The sequence below is a fragment of the Carassius gibelio genome, chromosome B13 (assembly GCF_023724105.1).
Source record: "Carassius gibelio isolate Cgi1373 ecotype wild population from Czech Republic chromosome B13, carGib1.2-hapl.c, whole genome shotgun sequence".
NCBI classification, from domain to species: domain Eukaryota; kingdom Metazoa; phylum Chordata; class Actinopteri; order Cypriniformes; family Cyprinidae; genus Carassius; species Carassius gibelio.
The window spans coordinates 15,179,847-15,198,550 of NC_068408.1; the positions used below are offsets into that span (position 1 = coordinate 15,179,847).

An 18,704-nucleotide genomic window follows, 5' to 3' on the forward strand; every position below is an offset into this window, starting at 1 on the left:
TTTAAGCATTGTTTTTCTTTCATAATTTATTTAGTTTTACTTTCAGTCATTTGTTGTATATTTCTTGAGTTCCAACACTTTAACACAACATTAAACTACTGTCTGGTGTTCAGTTCCCAGCCCTAAAAGTGACAATAGTTCATGGTTTAATTTTAACAGTCATTAGCCTTAAAGCTGAAATGTGTGTATATTTTAATAATAATAATAAAAAAAAACTTAATACTAAATATCTTCAAGTAAGCCATTTGTTGATTTCCCTGAGAGAGAGAGAGAAAAAAAAGTGTAAATACTTTCCACTGCTGTTAGCTCAAACCAGTGGTGTGTTTTTAGGGCGGCACTTTTTCTTTGTCCACCCAATGAAAGATGAGTGTTTAGGAAACCTGTGTGTAAACAGTCATTATTTTGCTGATGGTGATTGTGCTAGTGGTGCAGAAATTACACACTTCAGCTTTAATGTAACCTAAAGGCAAAGCCTGTCTAAGAGTCTTATAGTAGACATGACCTTGGTGAAAAATTACAGACATTCCGCTATGTAGTGTGTATGTGTGTAATTTTCACGTTGAACAAAGGTCCAGAAGCAGCTTCACCCTGCAGGCAGATAAAACAGAAATGTTATAATTGAAACCAGAAATAATATGAATGCTATAAAAATACATGTGCATCTTGTATGTGCTCAAAATTCTCGGAACTGAAACTCTTTGCAAAGACGACAATCGCTCTAATTTATCTTAAGGTGGTTGGAGGGTCTCTCAAGAGTGCTATCTCTGTCTCGAATAACAAGTAGCGTGTCTGTGCTCACTTTGGAGTCTTTTTGTATACCAACCATCAAAACCTGGGAGGCAACTTGTCATGGACACCATCATTTATCTCAGGTGTTTCCCTAACTAAAGAAGCCATATCAGGTGTCACGTAAGGCTTACCTGTGGGAGACACTAAGCCTTCAGTGAGTGTTGATGCAGGTGCTGGGACTCCGTAAGCTTTTGTGACCTGAGCGAGGGGTAACGGACACAGCCTGAAGGCAGTAGGTGGTTTTCGGACGTAATCCCTCGATCACAAGCTCCTTGGAGCAACTGTCTGTTTCATAAACTTCCTATTTGGGAAAGATGGGATTGGTGAAGAATTAGCATACTGAATTTGGAGTCATTTATAATAATTAAAGTAAATTTAGGGCATAGGCTGCCAGACAGTATTGTTAAAATTTCAAAACATTTTGGACATTCTACCAAATAAAGTGTAATTTGCTTTGTGCATGCCAGTATTCGTATGCAGATTATTTCCTACAATCTAGCAAATTGCAATAAATAATGGTATCAACCAATCAGCAAGCTAATTAACTAATACAGTCATTTGCTCTCTCAGAATCATGAACCAATAGCATTACGGCATTTTTCAGTGGAACACAAAAACATTTTCTGAAAACCTTGGTGGCCAAAAAATGTTGGTAATCATTGACTTCCACTGTAAAGATATTTCTTAAAATATTTTATTTTATGTTCCACAGAAGAAAGAAAATCCTGCTGTTTTGGAATGAGGTGAACGTGAGTAAATAATTCCAGCATTTTCATTTTTGGGTGAACTAACCCAATAACTTTAATATTCAACAGTTAGTTTCAGTCCTCGAATCTGATTGGCCGAGGTGCGTTACAAGAGCACTGATACAAGTGCTGAACTTCTCGCGTGTTTTATCACTCCACTTTCCGTTTTGGCGCCTTCCTGACAAACTGATTGAATATTAGCGGTAACGATTTTAAAATATTTCTGCAGGTTATATGTTTCCACCAGAAGTTGGCGACAAATCACAGTCTTCATGAGTGTGGGTAATTTAATCATTTTCTTGTGTCGACACACGACATAACACATTATACCGGCTAAAACAAATGAAGATTTCTTTTTTTTTTACATTACAGTTCTTTAATATGAACTTTTTGTTTACTGAACTAAAACTGTGCATATAATTTGAACTTCCATGAGTCTTGACCATGTGATTTTGTTTAAATAGTTAATATCACATAGGCTTCATATACTATATATACTGTACACCATGAATTTGTACATTTATCTGCAAGGGTTTTCTTACCTCTTCTACATCATTGTGAATCAGGTATATTCTAAATGTCAGTTTCTGCAGTTTTGTCACTGGTATCCTAGAGCCCCTCTGTCCTCGCAGTGGTGACCTCGGAGGTCTGATCTGCACTGAAATGATCCTTCCTGTCACGGTCACCTTTATCTGTGGTGGGCTGTAATTAGCTGTAATTAAGAGGAAATCATTTGATGAAAAGTTCCACAGGAAGAAAGAACCAAATATAAAAGTGTGCTGTTATGCCATCACAATCACATTGTGCAATCTTTGTTCCACTTGGATTGACACCTCCGTATCACAATCAACCATATACAGATGGAAAATAAATTCAAATGTAGACAAATGTGTTGAATTATAAGCTTTCCTCAAGGAAAATCATAATTAAAATGATGGAGTATACTCACTTTCCCACTGAGGGTAAAACCTGTGGCTAAGGACCCATGATGAGAAGCCCTCAGAGGACAAGGAACGGACCCTGGCATAGTACCATTCCCTGGGATCGGACGTTTCCTGGCTCAGGTCACACTCCAGCATCCGGATGCCCTGACAGTGTTCAGAGTTAGTCCACTCCTTGTCTCCGTATCTGAAAGAGAGAGCACCAACATAAAACATTTCATAGCTACAGAAATGTGAGGATTCAATTTGGGTGGCGCAAGCAGATAATTGGCAAGTTATTTTCCGAGCTTAATTTACGTTCTTTGACTTTAACTTTGTGCATGCTTACATTTTATGCTGAACAAAATATGTCAGGTTCTTGACAGCTTTGTGTGGATGTTTCCAGTGTAAGACATTTCTGAAGTCCAAAGAATGGAACTGCAAATCAAGGGGAGCTAAATCATCCTTTGGAGAGCCTTAAAAACAGTACAAATGAAACTTTACATGGAAATACTGCGCATGTTGATGGTCATTGTTTATGCAGGCTGCCAGTGATATTATTGAAAATATTGAAAATATTAACATGGTGCCATCATCAAATGTCCGTGCAAGAGACAAGGTATACTTACAGTCTGCCCAACAGAGAAGTGACATCGCAAAAGCAAGTTCCAGGCATTTATGTCCAGTCAAAGTATACATGTTAACAGATAAATGACACTGTGGTGGTTTAACTCTGACACCTTTATATACGTATCGTTCTTCCTCAAATTGGGTCTTCCCACACGTAATGGCTCATGCATAATCCAGCAGTCATGTATTTCATTAGGAACAATACATATAATGATGAACAAACAAAAAGACTATCAGGACTGACACTAGACTTGCAGTTATTCATTGAGTGCCTACAGGCCACACTTTTCTGCATAATGGTAACCACAAAAATTCAAAAACATTAGAGAAACTCCTCTAAATGTCAACATAACTAAACATTAAACACATACATGTTTTTCCCTTTACTTAAAAACACTCCCTAAATGTACTCTTCTAATGCAGCCCCTTGCAAAGTATGATGGGAACTACAGATCCACTACCCAGTTAGTTATGTCAAACAAATGTAGATTTAACACAAATGAATTAATTAAACTTATAGGGATATAACTATATCAATATTACAATAGCAAATATGAAATATGACGATATGAAGCGCTAGGTGTAGTTTGTAAAATATAGGGATGGAGTAGTGTAATGTAGGACACTGACTAATGTGGGACACCTAAGCTTCGGTGCGTTTATTTCTTCTTTTACAACATTAAAGTGAACACGATTGGTTTTGAATTCAAGCAGGTGTGTCAAGCCATTGAAATCACTTGACTTTCTGGAAATTATGTCAGAAATGTGCCCAAGAAAACCAACAAACAGGAAGTTCCTCTTGTAAAGTTCACTGAAATGACGTTGGCATAGGTTTTAGACTAAATTAATGTTAATTATATAAATCTGTTATAAATAACCCAAATGTTCTAAGTTGTTATCAAATTATATTTGTGAAGAATTTATACATCAAATTTTGCAGTAATGTTCTTAAAATATGTTAAGAATATTTTCTATTTAAAGAAATCTTTGTTGTCCCACTTTGCAAAAGGATTTTTTAAAAGTGGGACAGCATGTTTTGACTAAGGTGGGACAGTCAAATATACCATATTATTCAATTGATAAAATATGCATTAAGAAGGTTAAATGGCATACATGTCATTTTGTCAATTTTGGGGCTTATTATGCAGCATTATTAGTTGTTTTAAGATCCAGATTCACAATTTAGCGAGTAGAGGACAATGGCATCCTGGACCATGAATGGTCCATGACTGCCCAGGACTGCTTATTTCTGTTATGAAGTGTTTTTATAATTACAATTTGATTAACAAAAGCTTTTGAAAAAAAATATACTGTATATATATTAAAAGTTTATAGAAGTTTAATAACAGTGTTAAAGGCATTTCATGTTTCGAATTTTACATCTTTTCAAAAAAAATTATGAAATTATTTTGCCAACTATATTTAGTTCAATTTGACATTTGACTTGATTACATGGATATTATTATTGTTTTAAATAATAAATCATAAATTTGAAGAATAAAAATGAAGTTTACTTTGTAAAAAAAAAAAAAATATATATATATATATATATATATATATATATATATATATATATATATATATACTATTTAGACCCATAAAACAAAACATAGTGTCCCAGATTTGAGCATGAGCTGTCCCACATTAGAAAATCCACAAATTCTTAAACGATTTGGAACAAGGAGCACTAATATATGTGCCACTTGCCCTTTATTACAATTTCTGAAAAATTTCTTCTGATTTAGATAGGGAACATCTTGGGGAGATTTCATAAAAACATTTTGATCTATCATTTTGGCTTCATATGGAGATATGATGCACAAGTCAAAATGGTTAAAAGTGTCCCACATTACCCTAATCCACCTTTGTTTTGGGCCATTATGCTTTGGCAAACAATCTAAAACCAAAAGCACAATATGGTTTAATCCCTTCATCAATCCTGTTTTTGCTGCATGTTTTAAAGCAAAGTGCACACATGCTACCAGCTCGTGAGCCGGTGTTCCCATATGGAACGTTCACTTCACGTTGCTCTATGGTTTACACTCCTGTTCCTGAAGCCTGAATTGTTAACGTAGGTGTAACTGAAAAAACCAATGGCGCTTTAGCCCGCCAGAATGGGCAGAGCTGACATGAAATTGAAACAGGGGAGACGCCCCCCAGTCAGTCCAAACCCCAACCCCCCCCCCCCCCCCAACAAGATGCACATCGTCTCAAATCTTATCTTTTACACGTGTCTTTAAGCCTTGCCCATTTAAACATCAAATGAGTTTGTTCGCATTCAAACACAAGATGCGGAAAAACTCAACGCATGTTTGATAGAATTTTTGATTGATTGTAATTCATTACTTACCTTTCTATCAAAGTTATCTGGTATTATCAAGATGAATTTTGGTTTGACTGTATATTTAATTTTTACAGTAGACTACGCAGTGCTATTTTACATTTAATTATTCGGTTTCTGTACCTGGACACATACAAACCTGAAAAAACTTAAACATTGTGTAATCAGCACAAATAAATAAATAGAATGAACATACAAATTAAACACTTTCAAACAGGGCCCACTGGTACAACCTGCACCGGGGCCCCACAAACCTCGGCTACGGCCCTGGCTACTCACCTGCTCTCCTGCTCTTCTGGCTCTCTACTGTGGAAGGACCACCGACAGCGGAAGAAGATGTTTCCCCTGTGGCCATCTGGCAATCTAAGAGCATTTCCAGAGCAAATTTCCTGAGCAAATTTCCAGCGGCATTGTTCCCTTCAATCGCTCTTTTCCCTCGGGTTATCAGGCGATTTAGGGAAATTAGATGTTCTCTCCTGTTGGTGGCCCCACTTTGGAGGAGCCAGACTTGGTTCCCAGAATTGATTCGGCTGACATCAGCAGGTCTGTGGACGAAACCACTGAGGAGAGACCCTCTCTCGCAGACACAAGGCAAGCTGTGACATCCCCAGCCAGAGCTGTGGAGCCTTCATGACTGTTCCCTCGACAGGAGTCTAGCTCCCCGCGAGAGTCTCTATCAACATTTAGAAGCTAGAGCTCCATCCACAAGACGTCTCTACGCTCTCAAGTAGTCAGTCTTTTGTGTCTGATGTTCAGCGTGAGATCAGGACCTGAATTGATGTGACCTGTCCTACATGCTAACTTTTCTACAAGAACTGTTGCGCAAGGGGCACACCCCACCTACACAAAAAAATTATTTGTTGCATCATCGCACTGAATCATTCTCTGTAATGACTGGTTTGACATTCGGCAGGAATGACTTGAATGTTAAATTCCTGAAGGGTGTTCGGAGGTTAAATACACCTACCAGGACTGTGCTGATGTGGGATTTGTCCCTTGAGGGCCCTTCCTTTGAGCCACTACCATCAGCTGACTTACAGGTCATGACACTCAACCGCTTTGCTCTTGGCCTTAGCATCAGACAAACAATTGGGTGACTTCCAAGCCATGTCGGTCAGTGCTTTCTGTCCTGAGTTTGGGTCCAACACGCAGCGGTAACATGCCGAAGGATCTCTCAACTTTGCTCAGAGCCCAGGTAATATCCCTGCTGACCCTCCTTATGGTGGATGGGGAACAGGGTCAGAACTAACGGTGTCCGGTCTGGGCTCTCCGAGTTTACGTTGAATGCTCTAAGTTGTTCAGACAGCTCTTTGTGTGCTTTGGAGGCCGCTCTGAAGGGCTCCAGTCACAAAGCTAAATTTTCATTTTTTCCCCCAAATCTTTATTTGTCTTTGTTTCTTTTTAAATATCGCAATAAATATCCTTTTGTGGACTACATATCACAATAATATCGTATTGTGAGATTTTGGTATCGTTGCATCCCTAGAATCAATAAGTAAAAATAAGGTGTTGCAAGATGTTCAAAAATAATGTTGCTTTAGCTCATTTTAATTAATTAAACTGAACAGTGGTTATTGTTGTTATATTTTTATTAATTTTTTTGGAGTGAAGAAAGGGCAACCCCGCAACGAGGCCATTATCATCCTGTACAGTATATTGTTACATTATTTTACTTGAATAATGATGTCTTAATACTTAGATATGTAAAACAAATGAATCTATGTATTGTTCTTTACATTCAGCTTTAGTTCCCAAAAGGAAATCCCAAAATTTGATCAAATATGTTTAATGGTGATCCAAAACCACAATTATAGACTCATAAAACCCTTGAAGAAATGCTTTTTTCCCCACACTTTATTTGAAATAGTTCCTATGTATGGACATCATGCTGAAGTCATATGAAGTCAGGGAATACCTCTCTCACACTCAACCACAGGCATGACGCATCAGTTGACTGCATGGAAACAAAAATACGGAGGTTATATAAATAGGTTTTATCTTGTGCTTGAGCGGCATGTCTGTTTTTTTTAATATACATCAGATAAACCTCTGGTTCATTCACAGGAAAGAAGCAGAGGTATACAGGAAAGAGAAATGCATGTACTATAAAGCTGAATTAGCTTTGATACCGAGTAACAAGATCAGCTGTTACCATTATGACTTTTGGAAAAGGTGTAACCACATTTCCTCTTTTATGTGTGCTTTGAAATGTATCTACCTGCTTGTGTAACTCAGTTAAGACTCTGACCTTTCACTTTGTTCCCCAACCTTTGTTTTTTCACATTTTCACTTCACTTTTATTGTTAAAAGGGCATTCACATGTCTGATATGATGAACAATGTCACGTATTACCAGCTAAATGCCATGTTTTCTATACCTGTTGTACCATTTTATCATGGTTTTTAATTTCCATTGAAGTAAACTTACGTGTCTCTAACATCTTTAACAGGAACAATAACAGTTTGACAGTGGAAGATGATTCCATATGTATCACTCACAATCCAAAATTAGGGAAATATGTTTTTTAAATATAGGTCAGTAGCATGCAATATTTTGTTTATTTTAAAATACTTCCATGGCTTTTAAAAAAGAAGTACATTTAGCATATTTCCTGACACTTAATTGCATATTAATTTCAATTCAATCAAATGGATTATAGTGGAAATTTATATTGAACACAGATAGCTAAACTAAGTTTTTTTTTTTTTTTTTTTTGAGTGTACTACTGAACTGTGGGTCAAGTGGTAGAGCATTGCGTTAGCAGCACAAGGTTGTGGGTTTGATTCCCAGGGAACACATGTTAGGTAAAATTTTTTAACCTGAATGCACTGTAGGTCACTTTAGATAAAAGCATCTGCTAAATGAAAATGACAAAAATTTAAATTTCTATTCTATTCCAATTTAATACATTTACATTTTTAAAAATGCAAATGTAATATATATATATATATATATATATATATATATATATATATATATATATATATATATATATATATATATATATATATATATATATATATATATATATATATATATATATATATATATATATATAAAACTAAAATTAAAATGATAATAAAGTACTTTACATGTGCTTTAATGTTAGAACATATTTATGTTTTGTTTTTTTTTTAACCAGAAGAATGTAATGGCTCAAAAAAAAAAAAAAATAATAAAAAAAAAATAGAAGAAGAAGATGTAAAAAGAATAAGAAAACAAACAAACAAACAAACAAAAACATAGACAAAATGAGTGCTATTGTTGTTTTTGCTGATGTATGTTACAATCTCAAAAAAATGTGTTTTAGGGTTTCATGACCCTTTAAGCATGAGCGTGAAATGTAAAGTAACACATTATAATAAGGTTCAGTTTGTTAACCATATTTAATGCATTAAATAATAGTAACTAACAATGAACAATACATTTGTTACAGTATATTTGATAATGTTAGTTAAATATCATTAATAGATATTAATAGAACTTTTGTTTTTTATAATGTTTTAGTAAATTTTGGAATCAACATTTATTTGTTGTCATGTTGGAATCTACATCAAGATTAATAAATGCTCTAAAAGTATTTTTCATTGCTAGTTTTTACTAATGTTAACTAAAGTAACCTCTTGAAAAGTTTTATTAAATGTACTTTAAAATGTCTAACTTTTAATTTTACTATTGCAAATCACTCTTTTTAAATATGTACTCTTATGCGTTACATTGTCAAGAAAGTGTACTCTTTTAAAGTAGACTCAAGTGGCCTTTTCAAAAACAAACAAACAAACAAAAAAACTTTTAGGATTGTCAGATAACCAGAAATTCAAAACAATTAATCACTCTTCATTTTCACAAGGGTCAAGCAACTCTGAAAGTTTATTAACTTTTAAGTAATTTGCATTTAGTTTATAACTGCTAAAGTAAGGCTAACATTTGGCTTCAAATCTCAGGTGTGTTTCAGCTCTTTTGTGTGTCCAGCTCCATGAGCTCATCGACTGTGAATCTAAAGGCCTCCAGAAGGGAAGGGTCAAGACTTCTTTTATTGGTCTATCAAAATACCTTTGTTTTGACCCAGTTGCCATGGTTTCATTATCATTCAGCTGTTCAGACGACCCTGCCCCGTGCTGTTGTTCTCGCCGTATTCCTCCGCCTAATTTGCCCCCTCTCTTATGACGTCTGTGTACTCACAGTGAGCAATTTCTGCTTGCCAGGCTTCCCTTGACATAATTTCCCAGGAAGAACAATGGCTATGTCCCGTCACCTTTAGTCAAAGAATCTCAAAAGAAAACTGGCAAAATGATTTGTGCACTGCCTGTGATTCACTGCGCTCTGAGAAAGTGCTGAAGAAATGATGACTCAGCCAAGGACCCTCAGCACCACTGTTTGTTTGATTTATTTCCTCAGGAGATGATCAATAGAAAGAGCTCAAGATTGCTTTTGTCACCGGATGTGTTCAGTGTCATGTGTTCTGGGACTTTCACAGTACATCAGTTGAAAAAATGCAAGTTCACAGAGTTCACTGAGCCAAGATAATTACATGGGTCAAATTAGAGCAAACTATTTACCATTTGTTGGCTAAAAATAAAATAAAGACAACAAATAGTAAACATGCACTTTTACAAAGATTTCACTGGGGCGGTACCCTTTCAAAAGGTACACATTATACCAGTTTGGTATTAAAATTAACTAATATGGTCCTTTTTGAGACTGTCCTTATTTATATAATTAACAATCATCACATGAATAATTCATATGTAGGAACAAATAGAGTAGAAGCCATTTTCAAATCTTTTTTGTCATTTATACTGTATGGTATAATTGCATCTTTGCATAATGATGTCCCCTCTTTTTAAAATATTTCTCCATTTATAATAAATGTATAGAGAGTAAAATAGCTTTAGCTATATTTACGTGACATTTAAAGATTTTTTGTGCTTGAACTTCCTTGTTCTTTGCCCTTTCTCATTGACTGACAGACAGAGGTGTAAAAATATATAGTGAAAACTATAGTGAAAGAATGCATATTGTATCAAAATGATCTGTTCAGGCTGTAGTGCTCTAGACCAGATATTAAACTGAAACCTGTTACCAGAAATTGCATTTTAATTTTAGAAAAATCTGGTTTTATAGTTAAGGTTTTGACACATCGACTGACTGTCTACCACTTGAGTCAAGTTTGTCTACCTTCAACAGGGTCTGTAATTAAACATATTGCTGTAGGTCAGATTGTGTTGTGACGAATGATGAATGAACTGTTGTGTCCACATACAGTTTACAACTGCATTGATCACTGTCTGCAGAAGTGCAGCCTGGAGTGTAATCTGATAAGATTGTTAGCTTAGTAAAAGAGGAAAGATTCTAGTCATGATGACTGGCAAAAAAAATAAAATAATTAAGAGTAAGAGTATTCAGTTTCACTAGAACTCAAGTAAGTACTTAATTATTTTAAATAATAGTTATGTATAATGAAGTACAATTACTAAGCATTAACACCTCTGCTGTTTCTTATTTGGAAAAATCATCTTCTTCTGTGTTTAAGCTGAACTTTCACTTCCAGTGAAAAGTAAGAATGGGCTGAAAAATGTAAGACTTTTATTTAGCAAGTTGATTGAAAAACATGCCACATAAGGCTTCTGTTTCAAAAAAGCTGCTCTTTTGGACTATTTATTCTAAGAATCTTAGTTTCCACAAAAAAACATTCAGCAGCACAACTGTTTTCAAAACTGATAATAATAAGAAATGTTTCATGAGCAGCAAATCATCATATTAAAATGATGTCTGAAGGATTGTGTGACACTAAAGTCTAGAGTAATGACTGCTGAATACTCAGCTGAAAACATTTCAAAATCTTCCCAAGACTAAACTGCTGAATATAAGCATCTAATATATTAAATCGAATGTGTCTAATTCTAATTCTAACTTCTCACATAAGCTCTGAACATCCTGTTGACTTTGATTTCCGTTACATTAACACATTTACAGGATTAGAACAATGCCAGCATTCCCATTTACTTCCTATCTGAATTAACATCATGTTTAAAATTACATTTGTTAATAGAACATAAACACTAATACTACATAGCCAATGGAGGGCAGTATAAGCAAAGAACTGCTGAGCAGTTTCTGCATGCTGTTAAACTATTTGGGCAGATGGTATTTTTAGAAGGCTATCATTTATGAACATATTGATCCTTTTGTTTTTGGATCTTCAATAACATAAAAATGTGTATACAAATAATTTCTGGATGTAAAAATGCTGAGAGATCAAAAAGTGGTTTAGATGGCACGGAGCCTGCAGGAAGAAGGTGTTAAGAGGTAAAAGCACGATGAATTCTCTCACAACAGCCCTTAAAGATTGATACAGGCAGCTGGTCTGGGTCAGTCATATGTTTTCATAGTGGTGTGTGGGTTTAATAAGGAAGTACACAGATCTCTGTAATTCAGAATGAACAGTCTGTTGCAGTACATTCTTGTGTAGAATAACAGGTGCAGTTGTGAAGAAACAAGCCACATTGTTTTCAAAGCAAAGTGATGTAGTGATGCATATCATAAAAATTAAGATGAAAAGAGCTAGAAAAGAGCTTAGTGACCAGTGACTACAAAAAAAAAAAAAAAAAAAAAATTGATTCATTGAATGAATGAAATAGAAGGTCAAATGTATATGACAATTGACTACAACATATTGTGGGATTGAAATTGAAACATTATTCAGGACAAATTTTCTTGGAAGAAACTTTACATCAGTTCACCTTGATGTTTATTCGGAAATTAAGATAAATAAATTATTTTATATGTAGTGCCAAATTATTCCTATGAGTTACTTAATACAATGCGATACAGTAAAACAATTATTAAAAGTATTTATATAAGTTAAACTAGTGAAATGGACATTAGAATAAAGCAGGTTTTTTTTTATTGTTTTTGCACTAAGCAACAAAAACTCGTCCTTTTGATTTGTTACCCAAACCAGTCTGAACGATTTGTTCAATAGAATCATAAGTGAGTGGACAGGAGCATTTGGATTGAACCGAGCATTTGACTTATATGACGAAAAGTTACTTTAATAACCGAAAAACAAAAATATTACAAATAAACCGTGATGTAGGCTACCTAATTTGTTTACGACATTATTGTACGACAGTGCGCGCACAAAGTTAACCAAAAATATATAGTAATAATGATAATAATAATATTAATAATAATAATAATAATAATAACATACAACACAACAATATGTGCTTAAATACAGCTTTTTGGAACGCCAGGAATCCCATGAAAAAGTAATACTTCTCATGTTAGCCTACAAGAATAGTTGAACTGGTTGTTTGAACCGCTTCTTTGAAATGAACTGTTCAAAAGAGCCGATTTTGTGGAATTGATTTAGACTTTTATTCACCAACAGAGAACAGAACGAAACACAAAACAAGCCCCCGGAAACCGTGATGTCTATGCCGGAAACAGCTTTCGTGCAACACGATTGGTGAGTTTTCAGAGTGACGTCATATTCCCGCGCTTTGTTTGGAACTTCAGCTCTTTGGCGGGATTTAGACTCCGGGAAGAGACAGGCAACGATTGTTTTGAGACGTGAGTTTTACTATTAGATCACAGTATCACGTAATAAATATATAGTTAAGTCACCTAATATTATTGTAATATCTGTATTTAATGATAAATACGTACGAGGATTGGTGTCGGAAAGCAAATGATGCCACTAAACTATGAACTGTTTTAGCTGGTTTATTTACGTTTAGATATTATAGTTACTGTTTATGAACTCTCATGAGAACGGTTCTATGGTGTCTGTGTGTGTATTTATCGATCGTTTGGATTCATTATAATCGCTGCTGGTTTGTCGATGGTTATATATGGATCACAGTATAATGGAAGACTTCACATTATCCAGTTTAGTAAACTTTTTGTTCAAACTCTGTCTAGATTTGCAATGCAGTTTCCAGGCAGAAGAAAGAAGCTGGTAGGCAGCTCTCAGAATGATCTTTACGAGCACTGTCTTCAGTTTTATGGACAGCCTCCTCTGGAGAACATCTCTCTCACTGAGTTTGAAACCTTCGCAGTGGAGAGATTGAAATGTGAGTCATTCTGCATGGTTCATGTTCCAAGAGCCTTCAAGTGAGAATTATTTCAATATGCTAATGATATGTTTGTATATATAATTACTTTGTGCTCTTTCAAGTGCTCAAGACTGTTGAAAACCTTGGGGTGAGCTGTGTGAAAAATTCAGAAATATACATCAAGAAGCTGGATGCTGAAATTTCAAGTCTGAACTTCCCACTTAAGGCAGAACTGGTGAGGACAGCACATTCTTCATAATACACTTTATTTTTTATGCTGCACAGTCACTGCATACATTTTGTTAAAAGAAATATCTTCAAAAAGAATTTGTCTATAATGAAGAGGGCAGTCGGTATTTTCATTTGACTATATTATGCTCATAATTCATTTAAAAGTTACTAATATTATGTTTTACATCTGCTTTTTGAACTCTTTAAATTAGTAAACTCCATTTATTTTATATCTCTTTCATTTTCTTCCAATCTGCTCTAATAACCCAGGGTGAGCAAAAGGTTCAGGGAGGAATATCTGAATATGAGAAACGAAGAAAAGACCACATCTCCCATTTTATTCTGCGCTTGGCTTATTGTCAGACGTAAGTTTTCTTTATGTGCAATTCAGTGTGTCCTTAAACCCATTCATGAATTTTGTTTTGGCCAGCCAGATCTTTTTTTGTGAATGATTCTAATCTATTTTTTTTAAGCATACTGAAACTTAAGCTATGAATGTGCATTTATGTAACATTTCAAATCTAATTTGAAGCTGAACAGTTTACAGGCATACATGCAGGGGTTTGCACCAAAGTCATATTCCCTCATTTATTGGTAAATGTTTGAAATGTAAGGTATAAATGAATCCATATGCTTTTATTTCATTTTAGGGAGGACCTTAGGCGGTGGTTTATCCAACAGGAAATGGATCTTTTCCGCTACCGATTTAATCACCTTCATTCAAAGCACAAGACTGACTTTTTGCATAAGAATAATTTGAAGTACGAGACGGTGAGACTCTTAAATATAAATTTTATTGTTGCAACATCCCCTGATTACCTTTCTTTTGCTGATATCAGAAAAATCTGTGTATTTAATTATTTTAGATGACAAAAACTGTTTTTATTTGTTTTCTGCCCTAATCCGATTCAAAACTTGCATCCTGCATCCCAATATATAGCTGACTCATCACTTTGTGTAACGTTTTGTAACTGAAACATGGAAATTGTTAATTGCATGCCCCTGCTAAAACCTTCATTTTACTTTTTATGTCTTTTATTTGAAAGATCCTATTGTAATCATTGATGTTTTAGCTCTGTGAGACGGTGTGTTTTCACTTACAGTCCTGTAGGGGGCAGTTGTTCAACACTTAAAACACGGTTCATCTTTTAGTTCTTGTCTTTCAGTTCCACTCTCTTAACATTCCTAATATGTTTTCAGAGCTATGCCTGAATGCTTGTGTTTTCTAGCCGTAATTAAATGCTAATTCCATTATGTCACTGAATAAATGCTAAATAATATATTTTGTCTTAACCTTTTCACATGATAATTTAAGCTGCTGCTTTTCTTTCAAGTTGCTCTCTAAATTGTGGTGATAAATGCTTTTTGTCTTTGTCAAATGTTGTCCCTGCTTCATCTCTTGTAGTTCGAACTACAAAAATGTCAACTGTGCATTTTTTTCCCTTTCATTTTACAGGTAAGTGCAGAGGAGAAGAAAAACCTCCAAGACAAGCTCATTGCCTCCAGTTATGGATTAAGTGGAACCAAAGTAGAAGAACATGATGTCTACAAAGTAAGTTGATTCTAACATTGTAAAAATGATAGAAGCCTGAAAAGTTAGTAACTTTGTAAAATATGGCGTACTAGAAAGATTAATTTCAAATCCTTAAATTAATTTAAACCAAGTTAAAGTTTATAATGCATGTCTATGACTTGTAAGTGCTTGTCTAAACTAGTATTAGTAATTTTCTGTCTGTAAATCTTTTAAAATAAGCGTAAGATGTAGCCCTTTAACATAATGTTTGTGCAGTAGATTTAGAAATGATTAAAGTATATAACTTCTAATTTTTCTGTGTCAAAGGTGCCATTCCAAGATGCCCTGGATTTAGTGCGCACAAGGAAAGTCTACTTGCTGGCTGGAAATGCTTACATTCCCCACCATGAAATTGTCACGATTGTCCTTAATGACTTCCGAACAAGACTGTCCAAAGCACTTGCGGTACGTAACAAAATTAGAGCCCCTTCACAAAACAATCAGTGAAAAAAAAAAAATAATACACCCCACACTCAACAAGTTTTTCTTCACTAAAACTCAAAGGTTTCCTATTTCTTAAGGGTTCATGGGGGTATATTGTAAGCTACAGAAACAGCTTGTAGTTCTCAGTTAGAGTTGATGGGGGAACTGCGTTAAGGTGGTCTCGGATGACTAGAAAGGTAACGCGACCAAGAGGTTATAGCAGTCATGAGATTGCTTTTTTTTTTAAGGTGTGAAAGAGTGGGCGTGAGAGATGATAGTTTGGAGAGTCTTAACGTAAAGTGCTTGATGGCACACACTGAGAAGTCATGGGTCATTTTCACTCTCAGACGGAGATTAAAAGGCGGCTAGGAGATGGAGGAGGTCACAGGGAGGGTTGTTGGTCAGGAAATCAAAAGCAGCTTTTCTGTTAGCTCCTGCCAAGATTGCTGTAACCCACCACGGAGGCGTCTTGATTCCCCCACCGCCCCGACTCTGCCAAATGGCAGCAAAATGTGCTTCCCTGCGATAGGCTATTATCCTTTGAAAAACGACGCTTGTGTTTGTGTTCCTACCATTGAGTTTCTCCCCTTGCATCATATTTATAATGCATGTTAATGTAATGTGTGTCAGGAGATTCCCAGCAGACGGCACACTGAAGGCATTTCATGCTTGACGTGAAGCATGAGCTTTGCTGCCTTCTCCTTGTCTTTTGTTCAGTAGCAAAAGCACAAATATCAAAATAAATAAAAAATATACAGGATCAAACAAGCTTTTATCTTATGGCTAGGCACTGTACTGGAAATGCTTGAAGAAATGTATTACAATATATACAGCCTCATGGGGCCAGGTCATATTTTATTTTCTAAAGAAATACTTTTATTTAGCAAGAACGCATTAAGCTAAAGGGACAGTAAACCACTTATAATGTAATAAAATATAAAAATTAAAAGCTGTATATTTAAACTTTACCTTTTCATCAAAGAATTCTTAAAAAACATGGTTTTCACAGCACTGATAACTCTTTGAAGAAATGCTTCATGAGCAGCAAATCAGTAAATTAGAATAATTTCTGAAGGATCGTGTGATGCTGAAGACTGGAGTAATGATGCTGAAAAAGCAGCTTTGCCATCAGGTGTTTTTTTTTTTTTATTTTTTTATTTTTTTTTTATCAAATAAATTCACAATTGGTGAGCACCAGTTTTCCATCAAGGTTTTGTTAAGCATGAGTTCACCGGTTATTTCATTGAGGTTATGTATAAAATAACACTCTAAATATGAAGTGCAGTTTAAATATTTCATTCATCAGCAGAACGGTGTGGTGGCTGTCAAAGTAATAGCCGCCTGTTTGTCATCTTCACTCCATTAATATCCGAGATTCAAATGAGAGTTCCTGTGATGGTAAACAATGCAGCAGCGGGTTTAATTGCTGCTATAACTGGAGAAATTAAAATCTGCACAGGATATAGGGAACAATAATAAATCGGGCAGCTTTGTGAACTCGGATTACTTAACAACATTAGTCTGCCCAGCTTGGGTTTAATTGGGCATTTTAATTGAAACTGGGGAGCGGTTGTGTTCGCTTGATCGCTGGTAAGTGGAGAAGAGACAGGCTTTGTGCATTTAGTGCTGGCATGTAGTATGCATAAATTTCCTTGTGCTTCTGGGATTGAACGTCCTTTGTGCTAGTTGAAGAAGGTTTGCAGGAAATGTGGTTTGTGCCATGCTGTTTCTGAGTTTTGTGTCACACCTGAATGTTGGGTATTATGATATGTCATAGATGGATGATGCAAAATTAAGAAAGGCTTGTCTCAGCATGTTAAATTATCTTTCAGCTTGGCAGATTTTTTTTTCCCGTCATCTTCATGCCATCTCGTCAAGGCTGGCCATCATAGTCAGTCTGCCAGGCAGTTGGACAGCTGGTGGGATGGATTTTATTTGGTGGAATGTCTTTAGAAAAGTCATTTAAATTATTATTCGGTAAGCTCTTGTCCGACCGAAGCGGAGAAAAGACACTGCTAGTCAACAATCTCCCTCCTGTCAGTATATTGAAGCTGTATAAGCCCGAGCATTAATCCATCGCGGCTAATGAAAACATATGCTGCCTGCACATTTTCTTTTTGATGGCGTTCAGGATGGCCACGCTGGAAGAAAATGAAATGTGTCAATCTTCATATTCTCCTCGACTCCATAAATCAGGCCTGGAATGGGTCTTTTATGATACTCTGAATAATTTCCAGTGAGATTGTCTGAATTCAATTGCCTGGTTCAAAATTCTTTACCATGCATCACCTAGTTTAACTCTCAATGATGATTTAGTAAAGCTGCAATTGACCAGTAATTGTTACATTTGAATATCTCCAAAAGTGAAAGAATGCATTCATTTTCTATGCGTTTTGTTTTTTTAAAATTAAAAATGTGTTTATTTTACGTACGATAGTTCACCCAAAAAAATGAAAATTGGGCTGTGTTTTACTCACCTCCCAGGCATCCTAGGTGTATATGAATTTCTTCTTTCAGTTATATTAAAGTCTTTCAAGCTGTTTAATGGCACTCAACGGGTTTTGCATTCCTTCAGTCCAAAGTATGTGAAATAAAAAGTGCCTTTCCATTAATAATAATAAAAAAAAAGTGTCTCGCACTGCTCTGGGGGGTGAACAAAGGCCTCCTGTAGAGAATCGATGCATTTTTTGTACGAAAATATCCATATTCAAAACGTAATAATCACTTTAATCTAGCTTGCGCTCACTGTTGTAAACTAAGCAGTTCCTGGTGAGTCTTATGAAAACCAACGTTTGTTTACAGGATCAAAAGAAGTTTCCTTACTTTAGCAAAGAAAACCAGTCTCCTCTTGGCTTATATCAAATCCTCTGACATTTCTTCTTTACAACTACTCCTTTTGTACTTCTAATTAGTGATCTTTGTTTTTATCTCTTCTGCATTTCTACTTGTCACTTCTGAAAAGCCCATGCGCAAACCTTTCCACATACG

General features: G+C 35.4%; 2 protein-coding genes across 3 annotated transcripts in view; one reads left to right on the plus strand and one right to left on the minus strand.

Moving 5' to 3' along the window:
- The window catches only part of LOC127970356 (DNA primase large subunit-like), a 217,385-nt gene that overhangs the window by 152,952 nt on the left and 45,729 nt on the right, over positions 1-18,704 (plus strand). Inside the window, exons 1-7 of one of the 2 annotated variants that reach the window (XM_052572895.1) lie at positions 12,856-13,004; positions 13,356-13,507; positions 13,612-13,724; positions 13,991-14,085; positions 14,371-14,491; positions 15,177-15,272; positions 15,561-15,698. In XM_052572895.1, the coding sequence (XP_052428855.1) occupies positions 13,363-13,507; positions 13,612-13,724; positions 13,991-14,085; positions 14,371-14,491; positions 15,177-15,272; positions 15,561-15,698 (708 nt within the window). In that variant the 5' untranslated portion in view covers positions 12,856-13,004; positions 13,356-13,362. Of the gene's footprint in view, positions 1-12,855; positions 13,005-13,355; positions 13,508-13,611; positions 13,725-13,990; positions 14,086-14,370; positions 14,492-15,176; positions 15,273-15,560; positions 15,699-18,704 lie in introns of those variants that run through there. The other variant, XM_052572897.1, reaches the window with a different exon arrangement.
- Positions 37-3,182, minus strand: il22ra2 (interleukin 22 receptor, alpha 2). The gene is made up of 6 exons (XM_052572900.1): positions 3,085-3,182; positions 2,805-2,931; positions 2,485-2,663; positions 2,078-2,247; positions 921-1,090; positions 37-588 (listed from the first exon to the last, which is right to left on the minus strand). The coding sequence occupies exons 1-5, from the start codon at positions 3,152-3,154 to the stop codon at positions 941-943; spliced, it is 696 nt and encodes a 231-aa protein (XP_052428860.1). The 5' UTR covers positions 3,155-3,182; the 3' UTR covers positions 37-588; positions 921-940.

What these genes read in the sequence shown, in the direction of transcription:
- il22ra2 (XM_052572900.1), bottom strand. Translation starts at nt 3,154, where the DNA reads ATGTATACTTTGACTGGACATAAATGCCTGGAACTTGCTTTTGCGATG. An exon ending in ACTTCTCTGTTGGGCAGACT is followed by an intron (nt 2,932 to 3,084) that starts GTAAGTATACCT and finishes ACTGTTTTTAAG; the next exon opens with GCTCTCCAAAGGATGATTTA. An exon ending in GTTTTACCCTCAGTGGGAAA is followed by an intron (nt 2,248 to 2,484) that starts GTGAGTATACTC and finishes TCTTAATTACAG; the next exon opens with CTAATTACAGCCCACCACAG.